The sequence below is a fragment of the Dothidotthia symphoricarpi genome, assembly GCF_010015815.1.
Source record: "Dothidotthia symphoricarpi CBS 119687 unplaced genomic scaffold P153scaffold_11, whole genome shotgun sequence".
Taxonomy (NCBI): domain Eukaryota; kingdom Fungi; phylum Ascomycota; class Dothideomycetes; order Pleosporales; family Dothidotthiaceae; genus Dothidotthia; species Dothidotthia symphoricarpi.
In genome coordinates, this window is record NW_022985018.1 from 607,875 (window position 1) to 634,070 (window position 26,196).

Below are 26,196 nucleotides of genomic sequence, written 5' to 3' on the forward strand. Positions count from 1 at the left end.
GATTAGTGGAAGAGTCTTGTATCTGAATTCCTAGCAGCAATCGTCTCGTTCGCACATTTGCAGTTTTCATTAGTGTGGTTTTGCAGCTTGCATGAGCCGCAGTTTACTTCCCGCTGTGACACTTGACCGAGAGCGAGACATACGAGAGACGCTAGGGCCTGTGGTAAGGATGGGAGATTACTTGTTAGCTCTTACAAGCGTAAGTTGACGGCACATACTCGCGTTCTTATTGGCGGATACGCAGCTTGTTACCTTTTCCTCGACTGCTGACGCCATCGAGAAGACTGTTCTTGGCGCGGGGTACGACCTACCCCTCTACGCGAGACGCCTGCACGCCATTGCAAACAATCGACTTCCCGCTCCTTGGACCGAAACTGGACGCTGTGACATGTACTTTTTGATCAGCAGAGTTCATCGAGAGGCTGTGAGACGTCGGTTCATCAGCAGGGGGGCACCGATGAACCGTAGATTGAAGTGGAGAGTGGGGTATGAGATCGGTAATCCCCGAGGCGATGAGGAGGGGCGACTAAATAGTTTTGGGAGCTTAGTCTACGGTACAGCAACTGAGACGCGTGCGACTGGTATTGCCTTGTATGACGTGACGGAAGCGAGGTCTTGCACAATTGTCTTCGGGGACTGGACTTCCTCTTCTGTATTTCCCTTTCTCTCACTCAGGTACCCAGCTTTTTTATACAAAATACTTCGCCAGGTTGATCAAAGGAGAAGATTCAATACATTCTCATCATGGCTGAGGAAATCTCCAAGAACTTCGAGACGCTGCAATTGCATGCCGGCAAGCTTCAACCACGCGTCCAGACATGAGTACAACTAACAGCAAATTTCCAGGCCACACTCCAGATTCCGAGACAAATTCTCGCGCCGTACCAATCTATGCGACTACCGTACGTTCTGGCCCGACACGACGCTATCAACATCAGAACTAAAACTGACACGGATAGTCATTCGTCTTCAATGACTCGGCACACGGCGCGAGGCTATTCGGCCTCAAGGAGATGGGAAACATCTATTCCAGAATAGTCTGCGCCTCCATCCTGACACGCTGCGGTGCACACGTTGATCTGAACAGGGAAACCCCACAGTTGCCGTCTTCGAGAAGCGTATTGCAGCCCTCGAAGGCGGTGTTGCTGCTCTTGCGACATCCTCTGGTCAAGCAGCCCAGTTCGTCGCCATCGCCACGCTTGCGCAGGCTGGTGACAATATCATCTCGACCTCGAACTTGTATGGAGGCACATACAACCAGCTCAAGGTCATGTTCCCGCGTTTTGGTATCCAGACAAAGTTCGTCAATGGGGATAAGCCTGAGGATTTTAAAGCGGCCATTGATGATAAGACGAAGGCTATCTATGTGAGTGTATACGTGTCAATGGCGAGCATTAGCTGACTTTATAAACAGTTGGAAAGCATAGTACGAACCAATCCAGTCTCGGGATTGGGGCAGACTGACAAGACTTTCTAGGGAAACCCCAAGTACAACGTCCCCGACTTCGAGAAGATTGCGGCAATCGCACATGAAGCTGGTGTTCCGGTCATCGTCGACAACACTTTCGGTGCTGGAGGATACTTCGTTCAGCCCATTGCCCACGGTGCAGACATCGTCGTACATTCTGCCACGAAATGGATCGGAGGTACGTATTTCCCCCCCCCTGAATAAAGGTGATAGCCTGACTTGCATAGGCCACGGCACAACAATCGGCGGAGTCATTGTCGATTCCGGAAAGTTCGACTGGGGCAAGCACGCAAAGCGTTTCCCCCAATTCAACGAGCCATCGGAGGGATACCACGGCCTGAAGTTCTGGGACACATTCGGCGCCATCACCTACATCATCCGCGCACGAGTCGAAATCCTACGCGACCTAGGCGCGGCCCTGAACCCCTTCGCAGCGCAGCAACTCCTCCTCGGCATCGAAACCCTGAGCCTGAGAGCCGAGCGCCACGCTCAAAACGCGCTGAAACTGGCACAGTGGCTGGACGGCAACGAGAACGTGAGCTGGGTCTCGTATCTGGGCCTCGAGAACCACCCGTCACACGAACTTGCGAAGAAGTACCTGCCGCGGGGGTTTGGGGGCGTGCTCTCGTTCGGCGTCAAGGGAGGCGGCGCTGCGGGGAGCCAGGTCGTTGATAACTTCAAGCTTATTTCTAATTTGGCGAATGTTGGGGATTCGAAAACTCTTGCTATCCATCCCTGGAATACGACTCACGAGCAGCTGAGCGATGAGGAGAAGGCTAGTTCGGGCGTGACTGAGGTATGTTGTGTTTGTTTTTGGTAGTTAATATGAGGTGTTGTCTAACTCTTTGCCACGCAGGATCTCATTCGTATCTCTGTCGGCACGGAGCACATCGACGACATCATCGCCGACTTCGAGCAGTCATTCAAGCAGAGCGCGACTAAGCCAGAGGAGAAGGGCAAGCCTGCCAACGCCGAGAAGACGGGCGGAGATGAAGGCGAGTCTGCAGGCTCTCTGTCTGGAGCTGTGTAAGAGAGTACTTCAGATGCGCCGCGCAAACAATGTCAGAGGAGAGGAATCCCTGGAAGACAGAGTTTCAAAACAGTTTAGATACCATGCACCTTGCTTCTTACAAAACATGAAGATACTCGGAGTCGGCGCGTTCTTTACCACCGACACGCGTCGGGGGAGACTTGCTTTGTCCAATGCCATTCATGTGTCGTCTCGACGATCCGAACGTTTCTCCAGACTAAACCCGCAGCCGAGGTATCTTCCCAAACGGCCAACGCTCATCCATAACCCCAGCAGCCAATCACGCACCGCCCATTCGCTGACATGCAGGAGGCTTTGTCACGCATCCAACATGTGAAGACATGCACTTCGCATGTGCTTACAAGTCTCCCACAAGAGCTGCAAGCCGTAGTAATCTAACCCAGAAAACAACCCCCATTTCCCCACTCGCAGCCTGCATATTTCACGTTCGCGGAGCAGCAGACGGGGGCAAATCGGCCAATTCCCAAAGCAGACAGACGCGCTCGGACCCCAGAACTTGGCGTGCCGGTGCGCGCGTGCCACAGCGTGTGGAGAAGGGCTGCCTCGGCATGTTCCTGGAGAAATTGTGGGTTGCGGTAGGTATGAATGGGGCTTATGGGGGAAACGTCATGTGGTTTCCTCCTCTCTCTCTCTCTCTCCGTCCTCCTCTCCCCCAGTATTTCTCTCCAGTTCTTGGATACAAGCAAGTTGAAGATAGATTCTGATACCATTGATTTTATTATTTTCCCCGCAGATTGAAGGATTGCGCGCTAGACGTTAGGTGTGTTGCAAGGCCCAGGGATGATGGGGATGCCGAGCATGTGGACTTGGTGTCGTGTCGTCGGGGAACGCGAATGCTGACATGTGGGTTAGAGATTCGTTTTTCAGCCGCGCCCCAGTTTGTGCTACCGCGTTTATCTGTCTACATCACGCAACTCCCTGCGACGCGCTCTATCGAACACATAATAGCCAGCATCCACCATGTTCGGCTCAACGGACCCCCAGATCACACTCGCTCAGGAGATCAGCGCTCCTCCGGCAAAGGGCCAGCCGTACAGCGTTCCGATCCTGGGCACACAGTCAGAGGGCAAGAGCGCCATCTACCGGCACTGGAGATTTGCGGACAAGCCTTTGTTGGAGCGCTTGGTGCCTGAGGTACGGCCCCCGACGTCGCATGAGCAGGGCGTCTGACTGACGAGACGTTGTAGATTGGCACGCCGCACGAAGCCTTTGAGAACTCGGGTATGTCACGGCGCAACGTCGCGCATCGAGCTCACCGCTGACTGAGGCTGCGTAGTCGCTAGATACCCGCGGAACAACTGCCTCGGCCACCGGCCCTACGACCCCGTCGCGAAGAAGTTCGGCGCATATGTGTGGGAAGACTACGAGACTGTTGCTCGGCGCCGGAAGAACTTTGGCGCGGGACTTGTGCATCTGCATAGGCAGGCTGGCGTCACGGCGACTAAGTATGGCGTCGGGCTGTGGTGTCAGAACAGGCCCGAGTGGCAGATCACTGGTGCGTAGAGTCGAGGAGTAGACGTGATTGAGTATCGATTGCTGACCGGTATAGATCTGGCTTGCATGTCCCAGAGCCTTTTCACGGTTTCCATCTACGACACCCTCGGCCCCGATACTACCGAGTACATCATCAACCACTCCGAACTGGCGTGTGTTGTCACAGGAATGAACCATGTCACATCACTGTTGAAGTTAAAACCGCGACTCCCGACTCTGAAGATTATCATCGTCCTGGACCCGCTGTCTGCTGGCGAACTTCCCGGAGAATCAAAGGGAGAGCTTCTCAACTCATTGGCAGCGGACTTGGGAATGACAATCCACTACATCCGCGACGTCGAGGCCTTGGGCGAGAAGCTACCGCTTCCTATGAGCCCACCGTCACCAGACGACAATGCTACCATCAACTACACGTCAGGTACCACGGGAAATCCCAAGGGCGTCGTGCTGAGCCACAGGAACGCACATTCCGCGACGTGCTCCAGTTTGGTTCTCATGGGCTCCGACAGTGACCAGATTATATGCTCGTTCCTGCCTCTTGCACACATCTACCAGCGACTTGGTGAACACAGTGCGCTTGCGGCTGGTTCGGCGATTGGGTATTTCCACGGGAATGTCGTTGAATTGATCGACGACTTGAAAATGCTCAGACCAACTGCTTTCTCAGGTGTTCCCAGGCTGTACAACAGGTTCGGGTCCAAGATCAAGGAGGCTACCATTGAGGCGACGGGTGCTAAGGGCGCGCTATCTCGACATGTGGTCTCGACGAAGTTGACTGCTGTAAACGACCCGCAGAACGCTTCCAACACGCACATGCTGTGGGACCGCGTCTGGGCCAAGAAGGTAGCCGCAGGCCTCGGTCTGGATCGATGCAAAACCATGGTCAGCGGCTCCGCGCCCATCGATCCCAGTCTGCACCAGTTTCTGCGCATTGTCTTCGCCAACAACTTCGTCCAGGGCTACGGCTTGACAGAAACCTACGCCATCGCGCTCTGCCAAGCGAATGGCGACTTTACATCTGCAAACTGCGGCGGTGTTACGGCGAATGCGGAGGTATGTCTTGGTGATGTGCCTGACATGGAATACCTTTCGACCGATCTGCCACACCCTCGAGGAGAGCTTCTTATCCGTTCCGCGACGCTGTTCAAGGAGTACTTCCGCAACCCCGAGGAGACGGCAAAGGCCATCGATGCAGATGGCTGGTTCCACTCAGGTGATATCTGCTCCGTCGACGAACTCGGCCGTTTCAAGATCATCGACCGTAAGAAGAACGTCCTCAAGCTCGCGCAGGGCGAGTACATCTCCCCCGAGCGTATTGAGAACGTGTATCTAGCAAACTGCGGGTGGATCGCGTCTGCCTACGTCCATGGCGACTCGCATCAGGCGTTCCTGGTCGCCATCTTCGGTGTGGCGCCGGATATGTTCCCCGCATTTGCTTCCAAGGTGCTGGGTGAGAAGATGCAGGATGGTGATATCGCAGCGCTGCAGGCTGCGCTCACAAACAAGAAGGTCGAGAAGGCGGTGCTGAAGGAGCTGGACCGTGTGGGCAAGCAGAATAAGTTCAACAGCTACGAGCGTGTCAAGGCCGTGCGGTTGTTCCTGGATCCGTTCACCATTGAAAACGAGCTCTTGACGCCAACGTAAGTTACATTGCTCTATTTGGTAGTAAGACAAACGACGCTAACCATGTGCAGGCTCAAGTTGAAGCGTCCGCAGACGGTGAAGAAGTTCAGGCAGCATCTCGACGACTGCTATGATGAGGCTCTTGCAGTGGAGAGCAAGACCAAGGCGAAGTTGTAGATACAGGTAATCACGTTTTGTGTTGTTGTGTTCCCGAGGCTGTTGAATGCCGGTGCCGAGGGTGATGCCGAGTTGAACTGTTGAAGCAGAGAGATAAGCAGTGATGGTTGGGTGTAAATGTACGGTATATTAGCCAATTGCAGTCGGTGATTTCTAAATACTCCGGCCAATGCGACGATCGCGTAGACTAGACTGTGCTATGGCTGCATGTTTGGGACGAGTTGACGCCAAGGGAAACCAACGCAGGGTTCGGGTGGGTGGGTACCTGCCTGCATGGTTACGGGCCTACTCCCGCCTGCACCTTCCCCAGCTCCCAAAACAAACACCGAGACAGGCCCATTCACCAACCTTTGTTCCCACCACCGCAGCGCCGTCCACTTCTCATGCTAGTGCTTCAAGGCTCTCCCACTCCCACCCTCACTCTCATCTTTACCTCGCCCGCGTTCACAGTCCACGGACGGAAATCACACCCTCCACCGTCGCCAAGTCGCTCCTGCCAATGAGTGACGATACGTCTGCCCCGCGCGCCTCACGCTTCAGAGAGCACACCAACACGACAAACTCGATACATCCGCCGCCCGTCGAGCTATGGAAGGACATTGGCATCGAGAATCTGATTGAGAAGTTCAATGAGGAGAACGAGGCGCCGCCCAAGGCTGCTCGTCCCACTGCGCGGAGGAGCCACAGCGCCATCTCTACGCCTGTGCGGAAGAACCATGTTGCGCCGACTCATACGCCTGCTGGCACGGGTGTTGCTTCGCGCGCCACTGCTGCGCCTGCGCCACCCGTCACGCCTGCTCAAACCGAAGGCACGCTGGGCCGATTCTCGCGCGCATTTGCATCTGTGTTCGGTGGCTTGACGGGGAAGCGTAAGGCTGCGAATGCGATGGTGGTAGATGCGGAGGCGAAGGAGAAGGAGAGAATGGACGAGCGCAAGAGGGCTGCCGAGGCGGCGTACTACGAAGCTAAGGAACTGGGTCTCCTCCCCGCTGCCAAAGTATTCGTGAGGCCGAGTATGGCTGCAAGAATGCGCAAGGATGGTATGCCAGTCCCGTGTCCTGACAGTGTGGCGAGGACCCCCAGGCTGATAGATGGCGTAGCAGATCCCATGACGCCGCAACCCGAGCATACCCCCCGAACCCCAGCTCTCTACCACTCGCAAAGCAAAAAAGACCTCTATAAGCAGAAGAAGCTATCAAAGCGCGTTTCAAACCTAGAGAGTAAGCTCGCCCTGGCGAAAAGGGAGCTTGAATCCGTCCTCGCCGTAGCCTCTCCCGTTTCCGCCTCGACGCCAACGGGGCCCCATCTCTGGAGCGAAAACGACGTCTCCCCACACTGCCACACCCTCCCCTCCTCAATCACCAAGAAGCGAAAAGCAACCACCATCGACGAGGCCGAAACGCCCCAGCCCCTCAACCTCCAACAGACAGAAACACGCTCCCCCAAGCGAGCTAAATCCGTCCGCAAGGTGAAACGCCAGTCCTCGCGCCTCAGCAAGAAAAATAGCGCCGTCTTCAAGGAAGAAGTCATCATCGTCGTGCCGGACGGCGTGTCCGTGCCGCCCATCCCCTCCCTACCCAAGGACGTCGAAGGCAAGAAAACAGTCATAAAGAGCACTGATGAGGGCAACAAAACTGCCATAAAGAGTATTGATGAGGTCGAGAACACCGTCATAAAGAGCACTGACGATGGCTACGGCGGCCTGGAGCACGAGATGTTCTAAACGAGGTTTGCTATCAACCCTTTTCCTGCTTTTCTCTTCCTCTCCTCCACAGCAATGCATTTGAGCGCTTTTTTGTGCGGTTTTTACGACATGACGCCGTGTTTGAAGGAGGCACCACTTTTTTTGTGAATCTGGTTTCTCGCGTTTCGGATCTGGTCTGGCGTGTTTTGGGGCGTATTATTGGGGTTTTGTCCTTCTTCCTCTCGCTAGGTGGGTTTTGCGTTTTGTTCGACCATGTTGGATGACGGGATATTATGACTAGGTCCTTTTTTGATTTTTCTGTTCTCACATGACGGTTTTCTCTCTGCACCGGCTCGGCTCAGTTCGACTAATGCGACGATGGATGACTTGAGTAAAGCAAAGTATAGTGTGTGTGTGTGCAAGCTTCATAATGTCACTCATGTTTGACGAATGTCATTACTTTATCAGACGAAACCCGTACACAAAGAACAACAGTGAAGTAAAAAGCCTCATGTAAACGGCGACGAATCACAGATATTCATTCGACTTTGAATACGTAGATAATCTACTCATCTTCTACATGCAAATATATATCAATTTTCTTATGCATTTTGGCCCCCGAGAGACTAACAAGTCTAAAAAACGCCGCAACCCAATGGAAACATATTGTGAGGCTAGGGATATCATTCATCGAGCAGGGGACAAGACAGCACAGGACAGGTAGGAAACGCTTCGTCGGCTATTTATAACCCGTTGAAGCCCATCAGCAGACCCGCGCCCGCGAGCGCAGCCCCGCCTATCCATGGGTTCGCAGTCATGGCTGCGGCGGCGGCTCCGCGCGATGTGGCGGCTGTTGCTCCAGCGCTGGTGGAGGCCGTATCGGCGACACCCGAGGCGTTGGGCACACCGGATGTACCTGCCTGGATCTCCTGGATGTTGGAGGTGGTGGCGTTGAAGTTTGTCTGGGCGAGGGAGATCTGGTTGTTGTCGAGGTCGTAGACGACGTATGCGGAGCGCAGGAAGGTGTCGCCGAGGATGGCGACCGAGTTGCCCGAGGGGGCGATGCCGAGGATGCAGACGGGTTGGCCGCGGGACACGGCGCCGACGACGACGAGCTCGTTCATGGGGACGGTGATGTTTGCTCCTGCGAAAGTGAAGACGAGGTGGTCGTTTAGGTTGGCGACGTCGCAGTCGACGAACGCGGTGCCTTGGCTGGAGTCGTATTGCGCGCTGTATTTGGTGTAGAGAGTGGATACGATGCTGCTCGGGAGGTAGGTGAGAGAGGTACCGGAGTCGAGGAGGACAGGCAGGTTCTGGTTTGAGATGAGGGAAAGGTTGTGCGAGGCGTTGTTCATGCTCAGGCTGTTCAGGTTGACAAGGAACTCGGCGTAGACGCCTTGCTCCTGGATGATTGGCAGTGTGTGGAGCGAGCCATGATACTTGTCGGTATCGACGCCACCAAACAATATGTTTCCAGTTGAAGCGTCCAGGTCGTTTAGCCACAGGGAATATGCGACAGAATTGATGGTACTATCGTTGGCCAGTTTTTGTGGTAGATTGGGGTATGGGTCGAGTCCTCCTCGGTTGACGGCCACCTCATTGATTGCGTATCCAATTCCCAGAACGGCCTCCGACGAAGACGACGTGTACCCAACGCCGAACTGGAAGTCTTTGATGGCCTGGCCACCAAAGTGAAATGTGTCGGTAACATAATCTCCACTGGCGCCTGAGCCATCGACGTAAGAAATGTTGAACTCGCCGTTCACGTATGAATATGTTGACGAGTCATTCGCGTTGTATGTCCCCGAATCGCTGCATTGATCGCCGCGCTGCGAGCATAATGTGGAGGTCGGTGTGTTGACCCACAGATCGCTGCTGCCGGTATCGATATGTAGGCGCAGGCTTTGTTGTGGTGTGCCTAAACTTGCGTTTGCAAAGTAGAGCGTGTCGAGGTTGTCGAGCGTCTGTTGAACCGGTGCTCGCTTGCGCATCCGGTCGTGTGCGATGGGATCGACATTGCTTTTGCGCTGGATATCGAGACCAATCACTCTAGGATTCTGCCAGAGTCAGCCTTGGCCCCAGGGACATAGTCGGGAGATGAGGCTAAACGCCCAAGCGGGAGGCTGGCTTGCCGTGTGGAAGCCAAGGCGGTACTTACTTCTCGCGGAGACAATCTAATCGCAACTGCCGACGACACCAAGTGCGCGGCGAAAAATGTCGAGTATTTCATGGCCGTCCTTTGATGAACAGTGTTGTGTAGGTGTTGTTTCTATATACCCAAGACGCACTGAGACGGGGTTGGAAAAGCTGGCGCGCGGTAGGTTAGAGATGGTCTGGAACCGACGTCTACCGTGTTTGACAGTCGGAAAGCGGAGGTGAAGTACGGCGGCTAGTGGTGAAAATGGGTGGGCAAAGGTGAGAGTGAGTGATAATAATACAGAGGTGACAGGTGGGTATGCTTTCAAGGTCTTAATGGTGCAGGGGGCGACGTTCGCACGGCGATGACGACGCGTATTGGAGTGAGACGCTACGGATCTAGCGGACTCTCCACGTAACTTCCATAGCCGCCGACGGATTTGATTTGAGAATGGTCACAAGTCAGCGGGAGATCTCCCTGGCGCGTTGCAAGATTGCGTATGGCAGTCGTGGCGGTGCAGCACGACATGGAATCTTGCCTTCTAGACTTTGGGACTCGACACAAATCATTGGCACACGGGAGGCGCCTGCCGGTCTATGCAGGAACTCCCAGGATCGGCAAACCGTGATGTCGAGCATCAGGCCAGCTGTGAAGACTGTCTACACAGTAATCCACCACGGCGAGCAACAGTCTCACGCTGTCATACGGGTGCGTCGACGCCGGCGACTTCATCAGTAACATTGCCTGTCTAAAGCCTAGCTGGTGTCTGTGCGATGGTGATTTCCGGCGGATGCTCGCCCGTCGCAAGGCAGTTGATCGAAGCTACGTTCTGCACGCCTCTCCAGCACACGCTCAGCGTGATCGGGACGAAAGGCTCTTTGCTCGTCGCAGGCCTTGGCTGTTAGGATGGTGTGTGTGGGGCTCAAGACACATGTTCGACTGTGTGAAGACCCGAGAGATCCGGAGTGTCGGTCAGATTCGCCGCTTGGGAACGGTGCGGTGCTCACTGCCCATGTCTCGGGGGAATTTCCTTTCGACGTCACCCAAGGACACCGCCGATTCCTTTCGGGAATACGGTGTCGTCGAGTCAAGCTCGTCGATCGCATGCTGGTGCACGTGATTGCCACTTTGACACTAAGCCCAACTAAGCGCTTAGTGCGACGCGTCCAGAAGGGAACTGACGGCACGCGTGAGAGCCGTGAGAGCGCGTCAGCCCCTCCATCACAACCAACAACCAATAAATACAGCACACCATGGCGAAAGCAGAGTCTTCGAAAGCAGCCGCCGGCAATGGTGTCAGGGCCAATCCCAATGCAGTCGGAGGAGCAAACTACGAACTCCCATGGTAAGCCACGTTTAGATCTCGCAGTGCGTCTTAACTGACCCTGGCTTCAAGGGTAGAGAAATACCGCCCAGTATACCTTGACGATGTCGTCGGCAACACTGAGACGATTGAGCGCCTCAAGATCATCGCCAAGGACGGAAACATGCCACACATGATCATCTCAGGCATGCCTGGCATTGGCAAGACAACCTCGATCCTGTGCCTCGCGCGACAAATGCTCGGAGACGCGTACAAGGAAGCAGTGCTCGAACTCAATGCATCAGACGAACGAGGTATCGACGTTGTACGGAACAGAATAAAGGGCTTTGCACAGAAAAAGGTCACGCTACCACCCGGCAGGCAGAAGTTGGTCATCTTGGATGAGGCAGACAGCATGACAAGTGGTGCACAGCAGGCGCTGAGGAGAACCATGGAAATATACAGCGCAACAACAAGATTCGCCTTTGCATGCAACCAGTCGAACAAGATCATCGAGCCGCTGCAATCGCGATGCGCCATCCTTCGCTACGCCCGCCTCACCGACGCCCAAGTCGTGCGCCGAGTAATGCAAATCTGCGAAGCGGAGAAGGTCGAATACTCGGACGACGGCATCGCGGCTCTCGTATTCTCGGCAGAGGGAGACATGCGACAGGCCATTAACAACCTACAGTCGACACATGCTGGTTTTGGCTTTCTGAACGGGGACAACGTCTTCAGGGTTGTGGATAGCCCACATCCAATCAAGGTGCAGGCCATGATTAAGGCATGCCACGAGCAGAAGATAGACGATGCCTTGACAACGCTGAAAGAGCTGTGGGACCTCGGATACTCGTGTCACGACATCATCAGCACAATGTTCAAGGTCACAAAGACGATCGATACCTTGAGTGAGCACGCAAAGCTGGAATTCATAAAGGTATGCATTCAGGGTTGCTCTTACTTTAGTATACTGACATAGTATCCAGGAAATTGGTTTCACACACATGCGCATCCTCGAAGGCGTGCAGACGCTCCTCCAGCTCTCCGGCTGTGTTGCTCGCCTTTGCAAGATCAACATGCAGCCTCAGCTTTTCATTATGCCGTCAAAACAAAAGTGATACACCCCGACAACGCACGTATAGGATTTAGCAGGGCGTTTGGTGTTTCTGATTTGTTTACAACGCCTCCGTTTCTGGAAAAATATTTCAGCATATGCTAGAATCGAAGAATCAGAGATATTCCATATCTGATAGTGTTCTCACGCTGCGTGGTCATTTCTTCTTTGGCAAACAGCAATTGCCACGACGTCTACCCGTTCGTCGACATCCATCACTTCTTGCTCTCTCGACATCTCGACTCCCTGTCTTACAATCAAACCACCATTCAACATCTGCTCGCCGCTGCTGTCTGATCCCCATTCAAGATGACCATCTCATAGTCCTCTTGATGCTCTACCGCATCAAAGAACTCCACTTCTGCTTCAGACTCGGTATCTAGCATCTGTACACTCCCCTCATCGTCTTGGTTTGGAACGTCAAATTCCTCATCCCTACCCCCATTGACTAAAGTTATGTCGTCTACACCTGTGAACAGCGAGCCAGCACCCCCATCATGTTGAATCGCCGTTGTGCTCTGCTCAGCGGTCGGTCGCATCACGTCACGTATGACCCGCGATACCATCATGTCATACTGTTTCTCGTCGTCGGTTTGTGGCGGCAGACCGGTTTGCAGGGGTATGGAGTTCAGCATTCGTCCGCGATCACGTTCAGCGAATACAAGACAAACGATGAGGCCAACGAATGGGAGGGTGTAGGGGATCCAGGATATGAAAGACATGTTGTGCCAGGGTGGGTGTGGAGGAGGGAGCGAGTTTTATGTGATGGATGATCGTGATTGCCTGTGAAAAGTACGCGTGATGATGTGAAAGGGGGGCAAACTTGGAAATGGAAGAAGATGCTTGTGCCTGTTTTCTGGAGAGAGTAATACGCATTTCAAGTTTGTCATGTCGATGATGATTTTGTCCGCACACCTAATCCAGTCAACATACTAGAACATTGAAAATCATCACACATTCTCCCTCGCATGCTGTGTCCCACTCGTTCCTCTTACAGCCTGCATCTCCTTCAATGGCCCTTGGCTACTTGTCGAACCAGTCTCTTCCTTCCTCGCGACATACTTCGAGACATACCCCTTCTGACCAAACAGATGGAACGGATCCAAAAGCCCAGCCAGCACACTTCTCTTACTCTCTATCTTTTCAAGCCTCTTCTTCTCCAACTCCTCATCACTCATATCCCAGAACTGCGTCTTTTTATCCTTGCCGTTAACCAAGCCCCACAAATCAAGAGGATCGAACATAGTCACGATCCACGGCCTATCGTCATCCCATCCAGGCCCTCTCCGTTCCGTCACGCCATCGCGGGCCAAGAAGACAGAATTCGACCGCGGGAGCCGCTTGCCAGGATGCCAGATGTTAAGCAGCGCCGTATTGACAAACATGATGACCGCCTCGAAAATCCAGAAGTATATCTCATTCCGATAGATGCCTGACGACCACCCCTCGATATATTCGACAATGCGGTAGATACACCTTACCGTTATAATAGCCGCAGACACATACATAACACATAGAACAGTCTGCATATCTTTCTTCATCACGCCCGCCTTCCTTGCTCGCCAGTGGAACCACGCGGCTAGCACCCCGAACAAGCTGAAGAGCGTTGCTTGGATACACAGACTCGCCGTCACCATATCCGCACCTACCTGCCGCTTTTTGTCGCTCAAGTTGCTGTTCGCCATGCGCCACGCCCCGTTGCCAATCAGGATTTCGCACAAGCCATCGAGCCCGACGAAGGTTGTGGCTACGCGGCCCGGGTGCAGAGGCGCGAGGTAGGGTATGTAATACAGAATGCGGGCGAGGATGAAGTAGTTTATCAGCGCGTAGACAGGGGGGCCGGATATGATGAGGACTGTGGAGGCGACGACGTAGGTAAGGTTGGAGGGATCGTAGGCGCCGGCTAGGCGGGTGGCGAAGCCGGAGATCATGAGGAGGGCTGCCCAGGGAAGGAGCAGGGTCATTCGGTAGGATTTGTATTTGCTGGGGGGTGTTAGATGGTGGTGTTCTTGTTGGTGGAACGGTGGAAGGATGGAAGGATGGAAAGACTTACAAGGTTTGCCAGGCGTGGAGGGCTCCTGAGACGGAGAATAGGATGATGAAGATTATGGGAGCGATCTTGTTTGGCGCGTAGTACCATTTGCTGCCGGGAGAGTAGTCTCCCATTCCCATCTTTGTTTGAGAGATGAAGCTGCTTTGAGGAGGGAAGAGAAGAGTTCAGAAACTTAATGTGATGAGAAAGGAAGAAGAGGTTGTTTCCCCATAGTCGAACATATAAAAGCGGACCGAATTCTTATAATACAAAGCGCAGGCTTTCACATGAGATGCGAGATATACGAGAAGGACTTGAGGATTCGACTGAAGTTGTGCTTGTGAGACGCCTCATTGAGGCAGTGCTTGTGTGACTGAGAAGATCATGCACGATGGGCTAGGATGAAGCCACCTCGAGTGGCTTAGAGGAAGATCACTGTCGGTTTATCGGGAAGGATGTAAACCAACCATCCATCACATCATCTTTGTTGATCGAAATGATTGATCGCGCAAGCAAGGGGCTTGTGGCTGAGTATGTGTCCCAAGAGAACTGGATAGACAAGACATCAACTATCCTTCAACTCCGCTCACCACCTTTGTGGTGCATCGTTTGATGACGTTCTGATAGAACTTCTTCACAATTTGCTATAATATTTACAGTGTAAGGCAGCTTGGGTTGATTCTTCGGATCTTCGACTAAACGAGAGGAGCATAGAAATGAGAGGAGCATTGAAACGAATACGAAGAATGCGATATCACCCCATGCGAGGCATCATCTTGGTCCCGCAAGGCATTGCGGCGGAGCATGACCAAAACTTGGGACTCATTGGATCCATGATATCACCCAGGCTGTCAGAAACGACATGTACTCTGTAAGCCGTGCCCGATCAACCTTGCCGTGAGGGGCTTGCACGTGACGATCTGCAAGCGACGACTAGCTCCGCGCTAACGTCTCTGGCCTGTTCATCTCGTCGTGGCATTTGTACCACAAGGTCAAACGAACGTCACCCACCACTCCCTTTGCAGATTTAGTTGCGTACTTTCCCGACGTACGTGTTTGATGACTGTGGCTGGAAATGGTGCGCCAGCCTTGGGTGACGCAGAGGATGCTTTTATGCCGAGACCGGCCAACTCTATGGTGATGGATGGGCTATCCAGCTCCAAAGTCACGGGTATGCATGGACCCGAGACGTCCAAAGGATACGACGCTTACACACTGCAGTCGAGTATCATGACCCATCGGGAGTGTTTTCTTTGATCAAAGACGACTTGGCTTCTCGATTACCACTCCGGAATCTGCATTGGAAATCGCCTACACGGCCTTTACGATCGATTGATTCACTCCATGTCGATCTTGTACCCAGCAAAGAGACAGTTTCCATCGCTGAGGTAAACTCAACAACATCAGCTCTTCCTCAAGGAGATCAGGAACCACCAAATCGAACGACCGAAGAAGCGTCCAAGGCCCCTGTCAAGGAGAAAGAGAGACGACATCAGATCCCAGGCCTTCGGCAAACCCCCTACCTAAAGATTTTTCTGTTGCGTTGCGATGATTCGGATACTTACAAGGGAACCGCGCGCAAGCAGTTGCGAGAATGGATGAAAGACCATACACCGCCATCCCAAAGTAGCTCGTCGATCACACAGGATCACCACGATGCCTACGAATGGATGATCATTCATGTTGTGATACCTAATACACCGGCCGCAAGTCAACCTCGAGGGTCTGCTAGTAGTACAACAGGTGAGAAGGAGAAGGGTACCTCTGCCTCACGATGGACTCGCGGAACGACGACAATTCTCGAAAAGATCCGTGCGGACTTCAACATTGTGTCAAAGACTGCGCCAGATCGCGTTGCACAAGTGCGCCTGCCTGTAGAAAAAGTACCGCCACAAATGCTACCACCAGCGGCGCCTGTCACTTCACCACCTATTGCAGAAAGCCCTCAGGAACAGGAACGAGCGTGGGTAGATGTTTTGATCAAGTTCAAGCTTCTGATACTTCTCACGTTTGACCTACGTGTAACTCAGTACGAGGAAGACATTCGGAAGAACGATGCGCAACGCTCGTTTCCTGGCTGGAACTTCAACACGTTTTTCATTCTCAAAGAGGGACTCGCAAGAGGTTTCGAGAGTGTAGGCTTGGTCGAGGATGCATTACTTGGGTATGACGAGCTCTCAGTCGGCTTGGATACGGTAATCCGCGATCAGGCAAACGGTGGCAGCGACACTCAAGGAGGCGTTATGCTCAAACACTCCGAGGATCTATACGAGAAAGCGATAGAGATAATGCAGCAGTCACAAAAGGACGAGGAGAGTCGCAACGAGTCTCAGCCACAGTTTCATGACGAGACACCAGTCAACGCGCAAAAGAAGGATTATCGAGGGTTGATACTCGCCAACAACATCTCTATTTTGGACTTCAAGGTGTACATCTTCGCGCGTCAGATGTCGCTGCTGCTTAGGTTGGGTAACTCGCATTTGACTAGATCGGACATTGCGGCCAGTCTGCAACAACGACAAAATGCCGGTGTGCTACAGCGATCTGTGGAGGACAGTTCTGTCGGAACGAAGTCTGATCTTCATCTCTATGGCGCTGAGGATCTTATCTCGCTCGCCGAACTTTGTTCGCGTGCACTCAATTTCATCACTTTTGCCGGGCGGCTTTTGCGAGACGACTTGATACATGGGTAAGCGAACCTACACGGCGGTTATTGAACTTGTTATTGATTTCACTTGTAGTGCAAAAGCCCACGAAACAACATTTCCTGAGTCGCTCGTGGACAATATGGTGCGATCTTGGACTTTCGCCGCGCTTGAGCAAGTGCTACAAGAAACATCTACTTCTTCTTTGCCAAATTCGGGATCTCGCAAGAATACGTCTAGCAGCTCGTCGGGTAAAATGAAGTCATACGGAAGCCGTGGTAAAGAGCAGAAAAGCCGTGCTGGTGATCCGAAGTCTATGGTTCATCCGTCTCGCTCGACGTCTTTGAACCACGGGCGCTCAGGTGCCTTGGATCCTCCATATGCTCAGCCGATAGCGAGTGCTCAAGTTGTATTTGAAAATGGCCAGTATCAGGATCGCCCGGCTCCAAGTCAAGAGAACTTCTCACCTCAGGCTAAGAATGGTTTACACGACTTGGCTGGTACAAGAGCGCAATTGCTTGCTATCCAGCGACGGCTTCTCGAACATGTCGGTAGATCTTTGGGTTGGAGCATCGGTTGGGCAGCTATTCTTCCCTCTTCGACTCAGACGAAAGAGTTGAGTGACGTGGATTTAGACGATGAAGAGGGCAAAGTCTCCGAGGATGGGAGTGAGGACACAGAGAAAGACGAAGTCCTTATGGGGCCTGTTGCTGGAGTTTCGGCAGTTGCTCTGGTTGGCGCAATCTCCTCAATCGAGCAGTTCCGACGGGCCTACGAGGTAAGGAAATCCAGTGTTTTGCCTTGCGGAGCAGTAATAACCTTAATATAGTCACTGAGCGACCTCATCTATCAGCACTACAAGGTAGCAGGTCACATTAAATCGGAAGAAAGCGTACTTGGCGATCTGGCTGCGCTACGATTGTAAGAACCTGTATGGCTAGTAAAGTCACGAATGCTAACAACGTCTCAGTGAGCTTGGCGACTTTGCTGCAGCGGCAGCCTACTTCGGGCGCATGGCTTCGATATTCGCAGAAACCAGATGGAACACTGTTGAGACCACCATGTTGAGGATGTACGCCCATTGTCTTAAAAAGCTCAACCGCAAGGACGAATACGTTCGGACATTGCTAGACTTGCTGGCCAAGTCTGCTGCAAGCAGGATGTCTTTCAGAACTTCTTCCAAACGAGCCAGCGCCAGCGAGATAACTGACATGCCCCATGACTGGTTGAATGACGATAAAGTCGACACGACTGGCGTGTTGAAGGAAATCGTTGACTACTCACAACAGCTCCCTTACGATGTAACGATTCAAATGGCGAAATACTTTAGTGACATCACAGTGGAACCATACGTGCGCCACTACGACGATAAAGATGGGTTTCAATTGCGCCTTCAGTTCCGGCATATTCTTGATGATGAGATAGAAATCCGAGCGGCCAAAGTTCGACTAGTCAGTGCAAACCCTATACAGGGAAAAGATATTTGGCTCGAGAGTATGGGTCCCGTACAGTTGAAGAAGGGATTATATCGCATATGGCTAGGTTGCAACGTATGTCTCACTTCCATGGATGCTACACAGGATTAACGGTTGACAGATCAACACCATCGGTCCATATACGATTGACAAAATCGTTCTCGAAACCAATCGGATCGTGTTTGCGCATGAGCCCTTTGCCAAAATTGAAGTGACGACGCCTCTAGGTATCGTTACTCCGGTATCCGCACAGTCGCTTAAAGCAGCAAAGAAATCCAGGATATTGTGTTTCCCACGCACCGAAGCGTTCCAAGCTCGAGCCTACCTATCGCACTTTATCCAAATCGATAAGCTACGGCATATAGAGGTCAAGTGTTCTAGCGGATGGAACAATATCAACCGTGCAGAGATCCGTTTGAAATCCGCATCGGCTGGGTTGCGATTGCGAACAGCCAACGCAAGCACAGCCTCGGGAGATGTTGTAATTGACGACGACAAGCCTAGTCCTGGCGTTATTGTCGTAGGAACTATGGCTGCCGACTCAACTGCTGTTTTCAAAGTTCCATACGATATGGAAACTGACCTGCAAGATCTTGCTATCAAAGTCGAGGTAGACTACCACACTGACAACGGTCAGTTTCAGTATTACTCGTCTTTCACAATCCCGGTTGAGCTTCCCCTGGATGTGAACGTACACGATCATTTCAAGGACGAGTCTCTCTTCTCGAAGTTCAACATCAAGACTGCGAACCAGATTCCATTAGAGCTTCTCGATGTAACACTTCAAGGTTCAGAAGATTTTGAAGTTCACGCACCGAGAAGATCGAAGGAACCAATCTACGTGTTTCCTAAGCAGCCAGCGGCAGTCACTTACAAAATTACAAAGACGGCTACCGACGCGTCTGAGCAGACACCAGCTCAACAATCCAAGGCCGGCAGCTTGTCTTTATCTGTGGAATATCGACGTCTGGACGAAGACGTACTGGATCGACTGCGAGAGCTATTCACGAATGCCGTCGAGGACAGCCCGGTTCGACGTCTATCCCGTTTACTTATTGATACGTTCGTCAACGGACTGATACACCAAGTTTTGCCATATCAGTTCGAACAAATTGCTCTTCTTGATAGAGTTGATCTGGGTGCATTTGAGAATTTGGGCTGGTCAGAGTGCCTTGAGAGTCTACCGCACATCATACGCGATGACACACAAACCTGGTTACAGAAATGGCAGGAGGTGAGCTATTTGGCAGTAATAGAATGTATGTGACCACCATACTGACATTCCACTTAGACCCACAAAACCATTCTCCTCCCCAAAGCGCCCTTCCCCGAGACCCCTCTACCAGCCTCTGCGCCCCTATCGCCGTATCCACCTCGTCGCATGATAATAACAGTAGCCATTCCACAAACACACATCTTGCACACCGCATCACTATCCCTCGCTTCTCCCTCTCCAGCGAGTAGTATCGCGATTGTCGGTCAGCCCCTTATGACGACCATCCGAATCTCCCACACCCGCCGCTGGGCCTTAGCCCAAAGTCTTGTCTCAGTAGCAAACCTCTCCTCCGCGGACGACGCAATGGATTTCGTCTACACCATTGACGCCAACCCCGAAACCTGGCTCATCGCCGGCCAACGTAAATCCCACTTCTCCGCCAAGGAGGATGAGCAGCTCGAGTACCCCATCGTTCTCATTCCTCTCAAGCCTGGTATTGCGCTGTTGCCACACGTTGAGATTCGTGCGAAGGTGAAGCCGAAGGAGGCGGGCCAGGAGAAGACAGGCGGCGATGCCGGGGAGTTAGAGGTGCTTAATTGCGAGATGGATTACTTGAGTTATGGGGAAAGTGTCATGGTCGTTCCAGATGTAAGAAGTAGTACAGTGGGGATAGGAGACATGGGATTGGGCGGCACAAAAAGTGTAGTCTGGTTAGAGAGTACAGAGGTGTGATCGTGTGGAAGATATTTCAAATTGATACTTGTATATCGCATTTGAAAAAGAAGGTTTCAATATTTACTGAATGGAAGGTGACACCATTCTATGGATTCTCAGCTGCAATGATGAAAGTCGGCGCCACTTACATGGTTTTCATGGTGGCGCCGTGGCTGTGCATATGCACGCGCCTCGTGACTCCGTCCACCCGCGGCCGACCTGATTTTCAATCAACATCAGCCTCGTGTGATTATCCCCAAATGATTTAGAGTCTTCATGATGTCCAAACGCTTCCTGCTTGACCCGTTGAAGGTCTTCCTACGCTCACCTTCTGAAAAGAAGTATCGGTGTCATTGGTGTCATGAACGATTCAGGAACCAAGTGAAGTTGTCAGAACACTTACAGAGCACGGAAGAGAAAATTTCAGGCAATAGGCAGGAATGTGTACCAATTTCCTACTGCGATTGGTGCAACGCACGATTTAGGACACATTTCCATCTGCTATGGCATATTCGAGGCACAACCAGGTCCACTTCTCCTATGGGGCAACAATGTCTTCTGGATCCACCGGACCATGAACCCAGGTTATTGCAAGCCGACGATGGTTCGGCATCGAAAGAGGTATATGGTACTGAGGTGGCGGAGCGGATTTTACACCACGACAAGACGAGTCTGAATGAGCCTGTTGAAGGAAACGGCTACACAAATACATGGATGGCTTCTACTTTCGAACCGATTGTCGAGGAAGACGAAAGTCAAGACGTGACGTCTTCGGAAATGCTAGTGGTTCAAGTTGAGAAGGAGCAAGAAGTTGAAGTTGGAAGCGCATCTGTGGGGCTGGAAAGCGGTGATGCAAAAGCTGGAGAGGACAAGGGGATTGTTACCAGGGCGTTGCCGTCTTCAATCGGCTTGGATATCTTACAGAGCCGGGCAGCTGAAGATCCGAATGATCTTGACACAGACTCGTCGACTGTCCCAGACAAGATGTCAGATCGATCTTACTATCCTGATAGGAGCTTTCTGTTGTCGACAACCGACCTACCTTCCCTCGACTATTCGCGAAATGCTCGGGCGAGTCGCATACCCTCTGCTGACATCAACTTGTTGAATGGGCTCAGTCCCAATAATTCGACGGCGTCCAATCATAACATACCTCGAGTACACACCAATGGAAGTACACGAACTTTCGTTACAGCCCGCACAAGTAGTGTTACAAGTTACCGCACAGCGCCAAGTTTTAATCGCCGCTTAGCATCCAATTGAGCAAGAGATTCGATCCCAATCAACCTCTTATATGGTTCTTCTGGTCCCCAAGTCCAAATTGGTTTACCTGCTTTGCCTTCAGCCAGGATCCAGCACATTGTATCTGAAATTCTGGAACTACAACCCGAAAATCGCGCCAATCTCACTAGTATATTCTCCCGACATGCAAAGAATTTGCTACTTTCAACCAACGTCTCGGTAGCATCTATCGCCTATGCCGTTGAGGAGATTACTCATGAAGTATGCGATCTTATTATCTGGATTGCGGATGGGTCCGCAGAGCGAAGTGTACTCACAGATGCTATTGCCCGACGTGTACTGTGCTTTGTAGTCGATGTGTATGATGTAAGATATCTCTTCAATCAGGTGGAATCCTATGTCTGCAAAATCAGCAGCGGGCCTTTGGATACAAGAGCAGCCACAGTGTTCAGCAGTCGATGGCTGGATCATCTGAAATCTCGTGGCTTACTGCTAGATCCTCAGTATGAGCTAAACTGGTCGGGTCGAGGCCAGCACGTCGAGTACGATCCAAAGGATGAGGGAAGCATTCCGTTGACCACTGAAAAGATCCTCGGACATAGTGCGACAGCGATCGTGGATAGCGTTAAGTGTCGACGCATCAGGCTCGCGCGCAAGAAAATCAGATGTACCCGACGCCTAACTAAGGAGGCGGTCATCGTGGAAGTTGAGCATCTACATCGACTGCAACATTTTCATGTATTGCGTGTTGTTGGTACATACACGTTACGGAAGGATCTAGCAATTATGCTGTACCCGGCAACTCCATGGAACCTTGATGAATTTATGGATGAGTTACTGGACACTCGAAGCGTTTTGAACACAGATGTTCTACTGACTGGAACCTGGCGCAAGCGTACGTGTGTCGAAGCGTTGAAAACTTTCTTCGGCTGCCTGGCACACTCCTTGATGTTCATACACAGCAAGAACGTGAAGCACATGGACATTGAGCCGAAAAACTTACTCGTTTGCAAACATGGTGATACATATAAGATCTACGTCGCCAATTTTGGAATCGCACGCGCGTACAAATGTGCCACGGACTCCGAGACCGACTCGCCAACAGCCTTCACCCGCAGGTATGCAGCGCCTGAGGTTGTGACCCAGGACACACGAGGCTTCAGTGCAGACGTCTTCTCCCTAGGTTGCGTATTTCTTGAGATGTTAGCCACGGTGATTTCTGACCCGTCACGCAACGAGCGTCAGAGGCTTGCAGACACCCGCACATCGGACTCTGGAGATTCGTCATTCAACGCGAATCTTACTGCTGTTCGAACTTGGTTTCAGACAATGTTTGAGACAAAGAAACTTGAAGATGATCGTCTTCCCACAGATGTACTTGCCGTGGTCCCCGAGATGATTCAATATTCGCCCCAGCAAAGGCCTTCGGCGGCTGAACTCAACACTAAGCTTTCCACACTTGGCTGTGGAGCGTGTGATACAGGACCGGAACCGTTTGAAGCAGCAGATACAACGCGGGCATAACGAACGAATTGGCTTAGAAAACAAACAGGGGAAAAAATATGTAGGAAGCAGCACAATAGAGATCGGAATCAAAGATTTAGCAGCGTAGAAAGTATTCTCCAGAAAAAGGGTGCAGAGATAAAAGCATGAGAAGAGAACAACCGAGTAGGTCTATATCTTGAACCAATGATGAACAACTATCTTGACTAAGCTTAGAGGTATAGATATTGCGTTATTACCAGGGGTTGTCGATACTTTGGTGTAAGAGAACCCCTCCTTTTTTGCCGTATATCAGGCCTGGTAGCAAACGCTCATCCTAAGTCAATTCTGCTATTTCAAGAAACAAATTTATTTATGTTGTGACGTATCGATGTTATATCGATATTCGTTGGAACGTGCATTTCTCAAGTCTACATATGTATAACGTACAGTCGTTGGATCTTTTTGATACAGTTCTCGATAGGCTTTTCCGAGAACTTAAATTCACATGCGAAATCAAGATCAACTTCAGCAAACACCCGTAAGACGGGAAGCTCTTGATTTAGTTCGGCACGTGCTTGAATATGTGGCGTTCCCACCCATCAATGTCATCAACAACGACCTCTCTCTCCAACCTGTATCCACCAAGTTTTGGCAGGATGATCGCCCAAACTAGCCAGTACACACCACCTGCGGCAATGATCCCAAAACCAACCACGCAGTGCGACCAGTACGGTAAGCTCTCATAAACGTTATTGCCATCGGAAGGTGGCACAAAGGGTGCAATGACGAGGTAGATGTTACTGAGCAGGAAGAAGATGGCGACAGGTAGAGTAGCATTTAGTGGCGGGTGCCAGTTCCACTTGTCGCGGTTAAGATAGAGATGGATGAGTGCCCCTGCTACAAAAACATTGACGATAGCGAGTGGGTATGAAATGACGCTGCGAGGGATTAGGACATCTTCAAACATAATGTTGCAGGATAACTTACTTGAGAATGAAACTGAACGCGTCGCCCGGTGGTGGACACAGCATGATAATTACTGACACTAACCAATGCTCGAACAGACCAGCGAGTGGGGCGTTGAAAGGACGATTGCTGGCCCAGAGCCTGGAGAAAGGAAGAATACCCTCACGACCAAGTTCCTGCATGAGACGGCCTTGAGAGAAGATAACACTAAGGACGTTGCCAAAGGCGGAGAGCGCCACAAAGACCGACAGTGCGCGCTCAGCCCCGGAACCGAAGACGTTACGGAAGAACGAAGCAGCGACAAGACGCTTCGAGGCAATTATCTCCTCAGCTGGAACGGCAGCGAAGTATGCAATGTTGACAAACATATACAAGACCGCAACTGAGATTAGGGCCGCTGGGGCGGCAATCTTCAGGGTGCGAACTGGATTTTTGGTCTCGCTGAGCGCGTAGTTGGCGTTGCTGTAACCAATGTAACTCCAGATGACGTTGTACAGAGCGGTAACAACACCGTATGCGCTACCCGTGGTGCCCTTAAAGGCATTGTCAAAGTTGTGTGGCTTGTCGATCTTGAGTGCGCCTCCAAGCGCAGCCCATCCAGTGACGACGATGAGGAGAACAATCAGCAGCTTGATCAGGCCTAGTAAGTTCTGAAGTCTCAAGCCCCACTTCAAGGCCAGACCATGAATGAGAAACGCTGTGGTGATACAGGCAAGACCAATGCCACGTTGGTTCCAGCGGTTCACTTCAACATTGGCAGCATGGAGGATGTATTCTCCGAAAACGACCGAGTTGGATCCAGCCCAGCCGAGCAAGACAACATAGCCTGTGTACAGACCGGTAACGAGGAACCGGGGTTTGCGGTAGACGTACTCCAGATAGTTCTTCTCCCCACCGTTACGAGGGATAGCGGTTCCAAATTCCAGATACACCGCCATACCCGCAGCAGCGATCAGCATGCCAACGACCCATATGATTAACGAGAGGCCCACACTGCCAGAGAGAGAGAATATAGCGCTGGGTGTCGCGAAGATTCCAGTTCCGATCATGCGGTTGAAAATGAGAAAGATGGCTGAGGTAACGCCAATCTGACGCTTGGCCTGGCGGGCATTGAACAAAGAACCTTCATCAAGGTCTGAGGGGGGAGTATCGGAGTCTTTGTTGTCATTGGGCGTCGCCTGAGCCGTAGCTCCGTGTTTGAAGAGCTCCGACATTACAGGAGATGCTCGGAGAGGAGATGTTTCGCTGGTCATCTTCACCCAAGAGAGAGCACACCCTTATACTATTCTCAGACAGTCAGCAAGCCTTGAAGATGTCACCCAAGAGCGTCGAGACATGGTGTGTGCTCTCGCAGCCACGCCGTAATGGCAAAGTTTTCGGTGGCTTTCGGTGTATACCGATGGATACCGATGACGTGCTCGGCACAAGTACTACATCCATGAACGTATTACCCAACGGTTTCCATCTCCAGATGCCGTGGCTGTTCAAAATCCGCAAACGTCGATGTCGTGATAGTAAGTGTTGGAAAATTCGATGGTAAGTTCACCGAGCTTGGCCGGACTAGGCAAAGCGTACCTATTAGCGCTAGAGTCGCGATATCAGGAGAGAAAAACGCAAACCTCCCGGACAGTAAGAAGAATGTTCTGAAATACTTGGCAATTTAAGAGCATGGTATTTGAACAAAACCATAGGACACCTAGGCCAACATTCTCCTGATCATTCCACTGTGAATATGTCCACCTGCCTAAGTACGGATAAAGTGCAAACCAAGCATCGAGTAACTGAGCCTCGCGTATCTTTCTTAAGCAAAGGTTGGATAGCCCCGGCATACTATAAGTCATATGCTGATGTACTCAATATCCAGCGTCGTTGAGAGGAAACATCCAAAAGACGACACCTCCAACACACAGTGTTTGCGAGCAACCAAAAAGACAGTCCTGACAAACATTCCTCGCGGGGCAGTGACGTGTCGGTGGCTAGTTCAAAGTCGCACATGTGATGTTCTCCACGCACCGAGAGCACGGGCTGCCCACGCTCATACATACAGAGGAATAGCTGATTTATAGTGAGACGTCCAAAAAATGATATAGTTAAAAGGTTGCAACAGCGGGGATTCGCTTATTCAAACGTTTATAAAGTTGTTCTGTTGCTGCTTTAGCTTTGAAGATTACTAGTCACAAGGTCCAGACCAACGTGGCTATAGCAAACTTGATTGAGGAGCAATGGTAAAACTTCAAAAGAGGCTGGCTGCTGCAGGATGGTTAGATGTGTACGCAGTCACTTCGAATATTTCGAAGATCTCTAGGCTACGCTATGCTTAAGATATATGCACCAATGTGCGTCATCTTGTTATCATCGCCTATTACTCGC

At 51.7% G+C, this 26,196-nt stretch overlaps 10 protein-coding genes across 10 annotated transcripts; 6 read left to right on the plus strand and 4 right to left on the minus strand.

The window, feature by feature from the left end:
• The first annotated feature begins 362 nt into the window (after positions 1–362).
• Positions 363–2,654, plus strand: P153DRAFT_367225 (O-acetylhomoserine ami). The gene is made up of 8 exons (XM_033668218.1): positions 363–793; positions 847–902; positions 960–1,037; positions 1,088–1,366; positions 1,415–1,426; positions 1,478–1,646; positions 1,696–2,264; positions 2,325–2,654. Exons 1-8 carry the CDS (start codon positions 745–747, stop codon positions 2,496–2,498), a joined length of 1,386 nt encoding a protein of 461 aa, XP_033523302.1. The 5' UTR covers positions 363–744; the 3' UTR covers positions 2,499–2,654.
• Positions 2,655–3,161: 507 nt separating this feature from the next.
• On the plus strand, positions 3,162–5,998 carry P153DRAFT_367227 (acetyl-CoA synthetase-like protein). The gene is made up of 6 exons (XM_033668219.1): positions 3,162–3,279; positions 3,372–3,653; positions 3,707–3,740; positions 3,796–4,014; positions 4,069–5,653; positions 5,708–5,998. Exons 2-6 carry the CDS (start codon positions 3,480–3,482, stop codon positions 5,811–5,813), a joined length of 2,118 nt encoding a protein of 705 aa, XP_033523303.1. The 5' UTR covers positions 3,162–3,279; positions 3,372–3,479; the 3' UTR covers positions 5,814–5,998.
• Positions 5,999–6,012: 14 nt separating this feature from the next.
• Positions 6,013–7,536, plus strand: P153DRAFT_397135 (uncharacterized protein; the record flags this gene model as incomplete). Its single annotated transcript, XM_033671534.1, has 1 exon — positions 6,013–7,536. One exon carries the CDS (start codon positions 6,013–6,015, stop codon positions 7,534–7,536), a length of 1,524 nt encoding a protein of 507 aa, XP_033523304.1.
• A 704-nt stretch (positions 7,537–8,240) lies between these two features.
• P153DRAFT_291838 (acid protease) lies at positions 8,241–9,727 on the minus strand (the record flags this gene model as incomplete). Its single annotated transcript, XM_033663791.1, has 2 exons — positions 8,241–9,554; positions 9,656–9,727. 2 exons carry the CDS (start codon positions 9,725–9,727, stop codon positions 8,241–8,243), a joined length of 1,386 nt encoding a protein of 461 aa, XP_033523305.1.
• A 912-nt stretch (positions 9,728–10,639) lies between these two features.
• Positions 10,640–12,188, plus strand: P153DRAFT_28247 (P-loop containing nucleoside triphosphate hydrolase protein). Its single transcript, XM_033663200.1, has 4 exons — positions 10,640–10,832; positions 10,882–10,979; positions 11,031–11,874; positions 11,924–12,188. The coding sequence occupies exons 2-4, from the start codon at positions 10,888–10,890 to the stop codon at positions 12,053–12,055; spliced, it is 1,068 nt and encodes a 355-aa protein (XP_033523306.1). The 5' UTR covers positions 10,640–10,832; positions 10,882–10,887; the 3' UTR covers positions 12,056–12,188.
• Positions 12,189–12,320: 132 nt separating this feature from the next.
• Positions 12,321–12,773, minus strand: P153DRAFT_386122 (uncharacterized protein; the record flags this gene model as incomplete). Its single annotated transcript, XM_033670496.1, has 1 exon — positions 12,321–12,773. The coding sequence occupies one exon, from the start codon at positions 12,771–12,773 to the stop codon at positions 12,321–12,323; it is 453 nt and encodes a 150-aa protein (XP_033523307.1).
• A 228-nt stretch (positions 12,774–13,001) lies between these two features.
• On the minus strand, positions 13,002–14,223 carry P153DRAFT_291953 (uncharacterized protein; the record flags this gene model as incomplete). Its single annotated transcript, XM_033663802.1, has 2 exons — positions 13,002–14,034; positions 14,105–14,223. 2 exons carry the CDS (start codon positions 14,221–14,223, stop codon positions 13,002–13,004), a joined length of 1,152 nt encoding a protein of 383 aa, XP_033523308.1.
• Positions 14,224–14,984: 761 nt separating this feature from the next.
• Positions 14,985–20,243, plus strand: P153DRAFT_317387 (uncharacterized protein). The gene is made up of 7 exons (XM_033665021.1): positions 14,985–15,254; positions 15,305–16,772; positions 16,825–17,506; positions 17,558–17,649; positions 17,699–18,278; positions 18,325–19,437; positions 19,495–20,243. Exons 1-7 carry the CDS (start codon positions 15,143–15,145, stop codon positions 20,149–20,151), a joined length of 4,704 nt encoding a protein of 1,567 aa, XP_033523309.1. The 5' UTR covers positions 14,985–15,142; the 3' UTR covers positions 20,152–20,243.
• A 169-nt stretch (positions 20,244–20,412) lies between these two features.
• P153DRAFT_386125 (kinase-like protein) lies at positions 20,413–22,899 on the plus strand (the record flags this gene model as incomplete). The annotated part of the gene is made up of 2 exons (XM_033670497.1): positions 20,413–21,307; positions 21,599–22,899. The coding sequence occupies 2 exons, from the start codon at positions 20,413–20,415 to the stop codon at positions 22,897–22,899; spliced, it is 2,196 nt and encodes a 731-aa protein (XP_033523310.1).
• A 278-nt stretch (positions 22,900–23,177) lies between these two features.
• P153DRAFT_367231 (amino acid transporter) lies at positions 23,178–25,319 on the minus strand. The gene is made up of 2 exons (XM_033668220.1): positions 23,848–25,319; positions 23,178–23,798 (listed from the first exon to the last, which is right to left on the minus strand). The coding sequence occupies exons 1-2, from the start codon at positions 25,038–25,040 to the stop codon at positions 23,420–23,422; spliced, it is 1,572 nt and encodes a 523-aa protein (XP_033523311.1). The 5' UTR covers positions 25,041–25,319; the 3' UTR covers positions 23,178–23,419.
• Between the last annotated feature and the right edge of the window lie 877 nt (positions 25,320–26,196).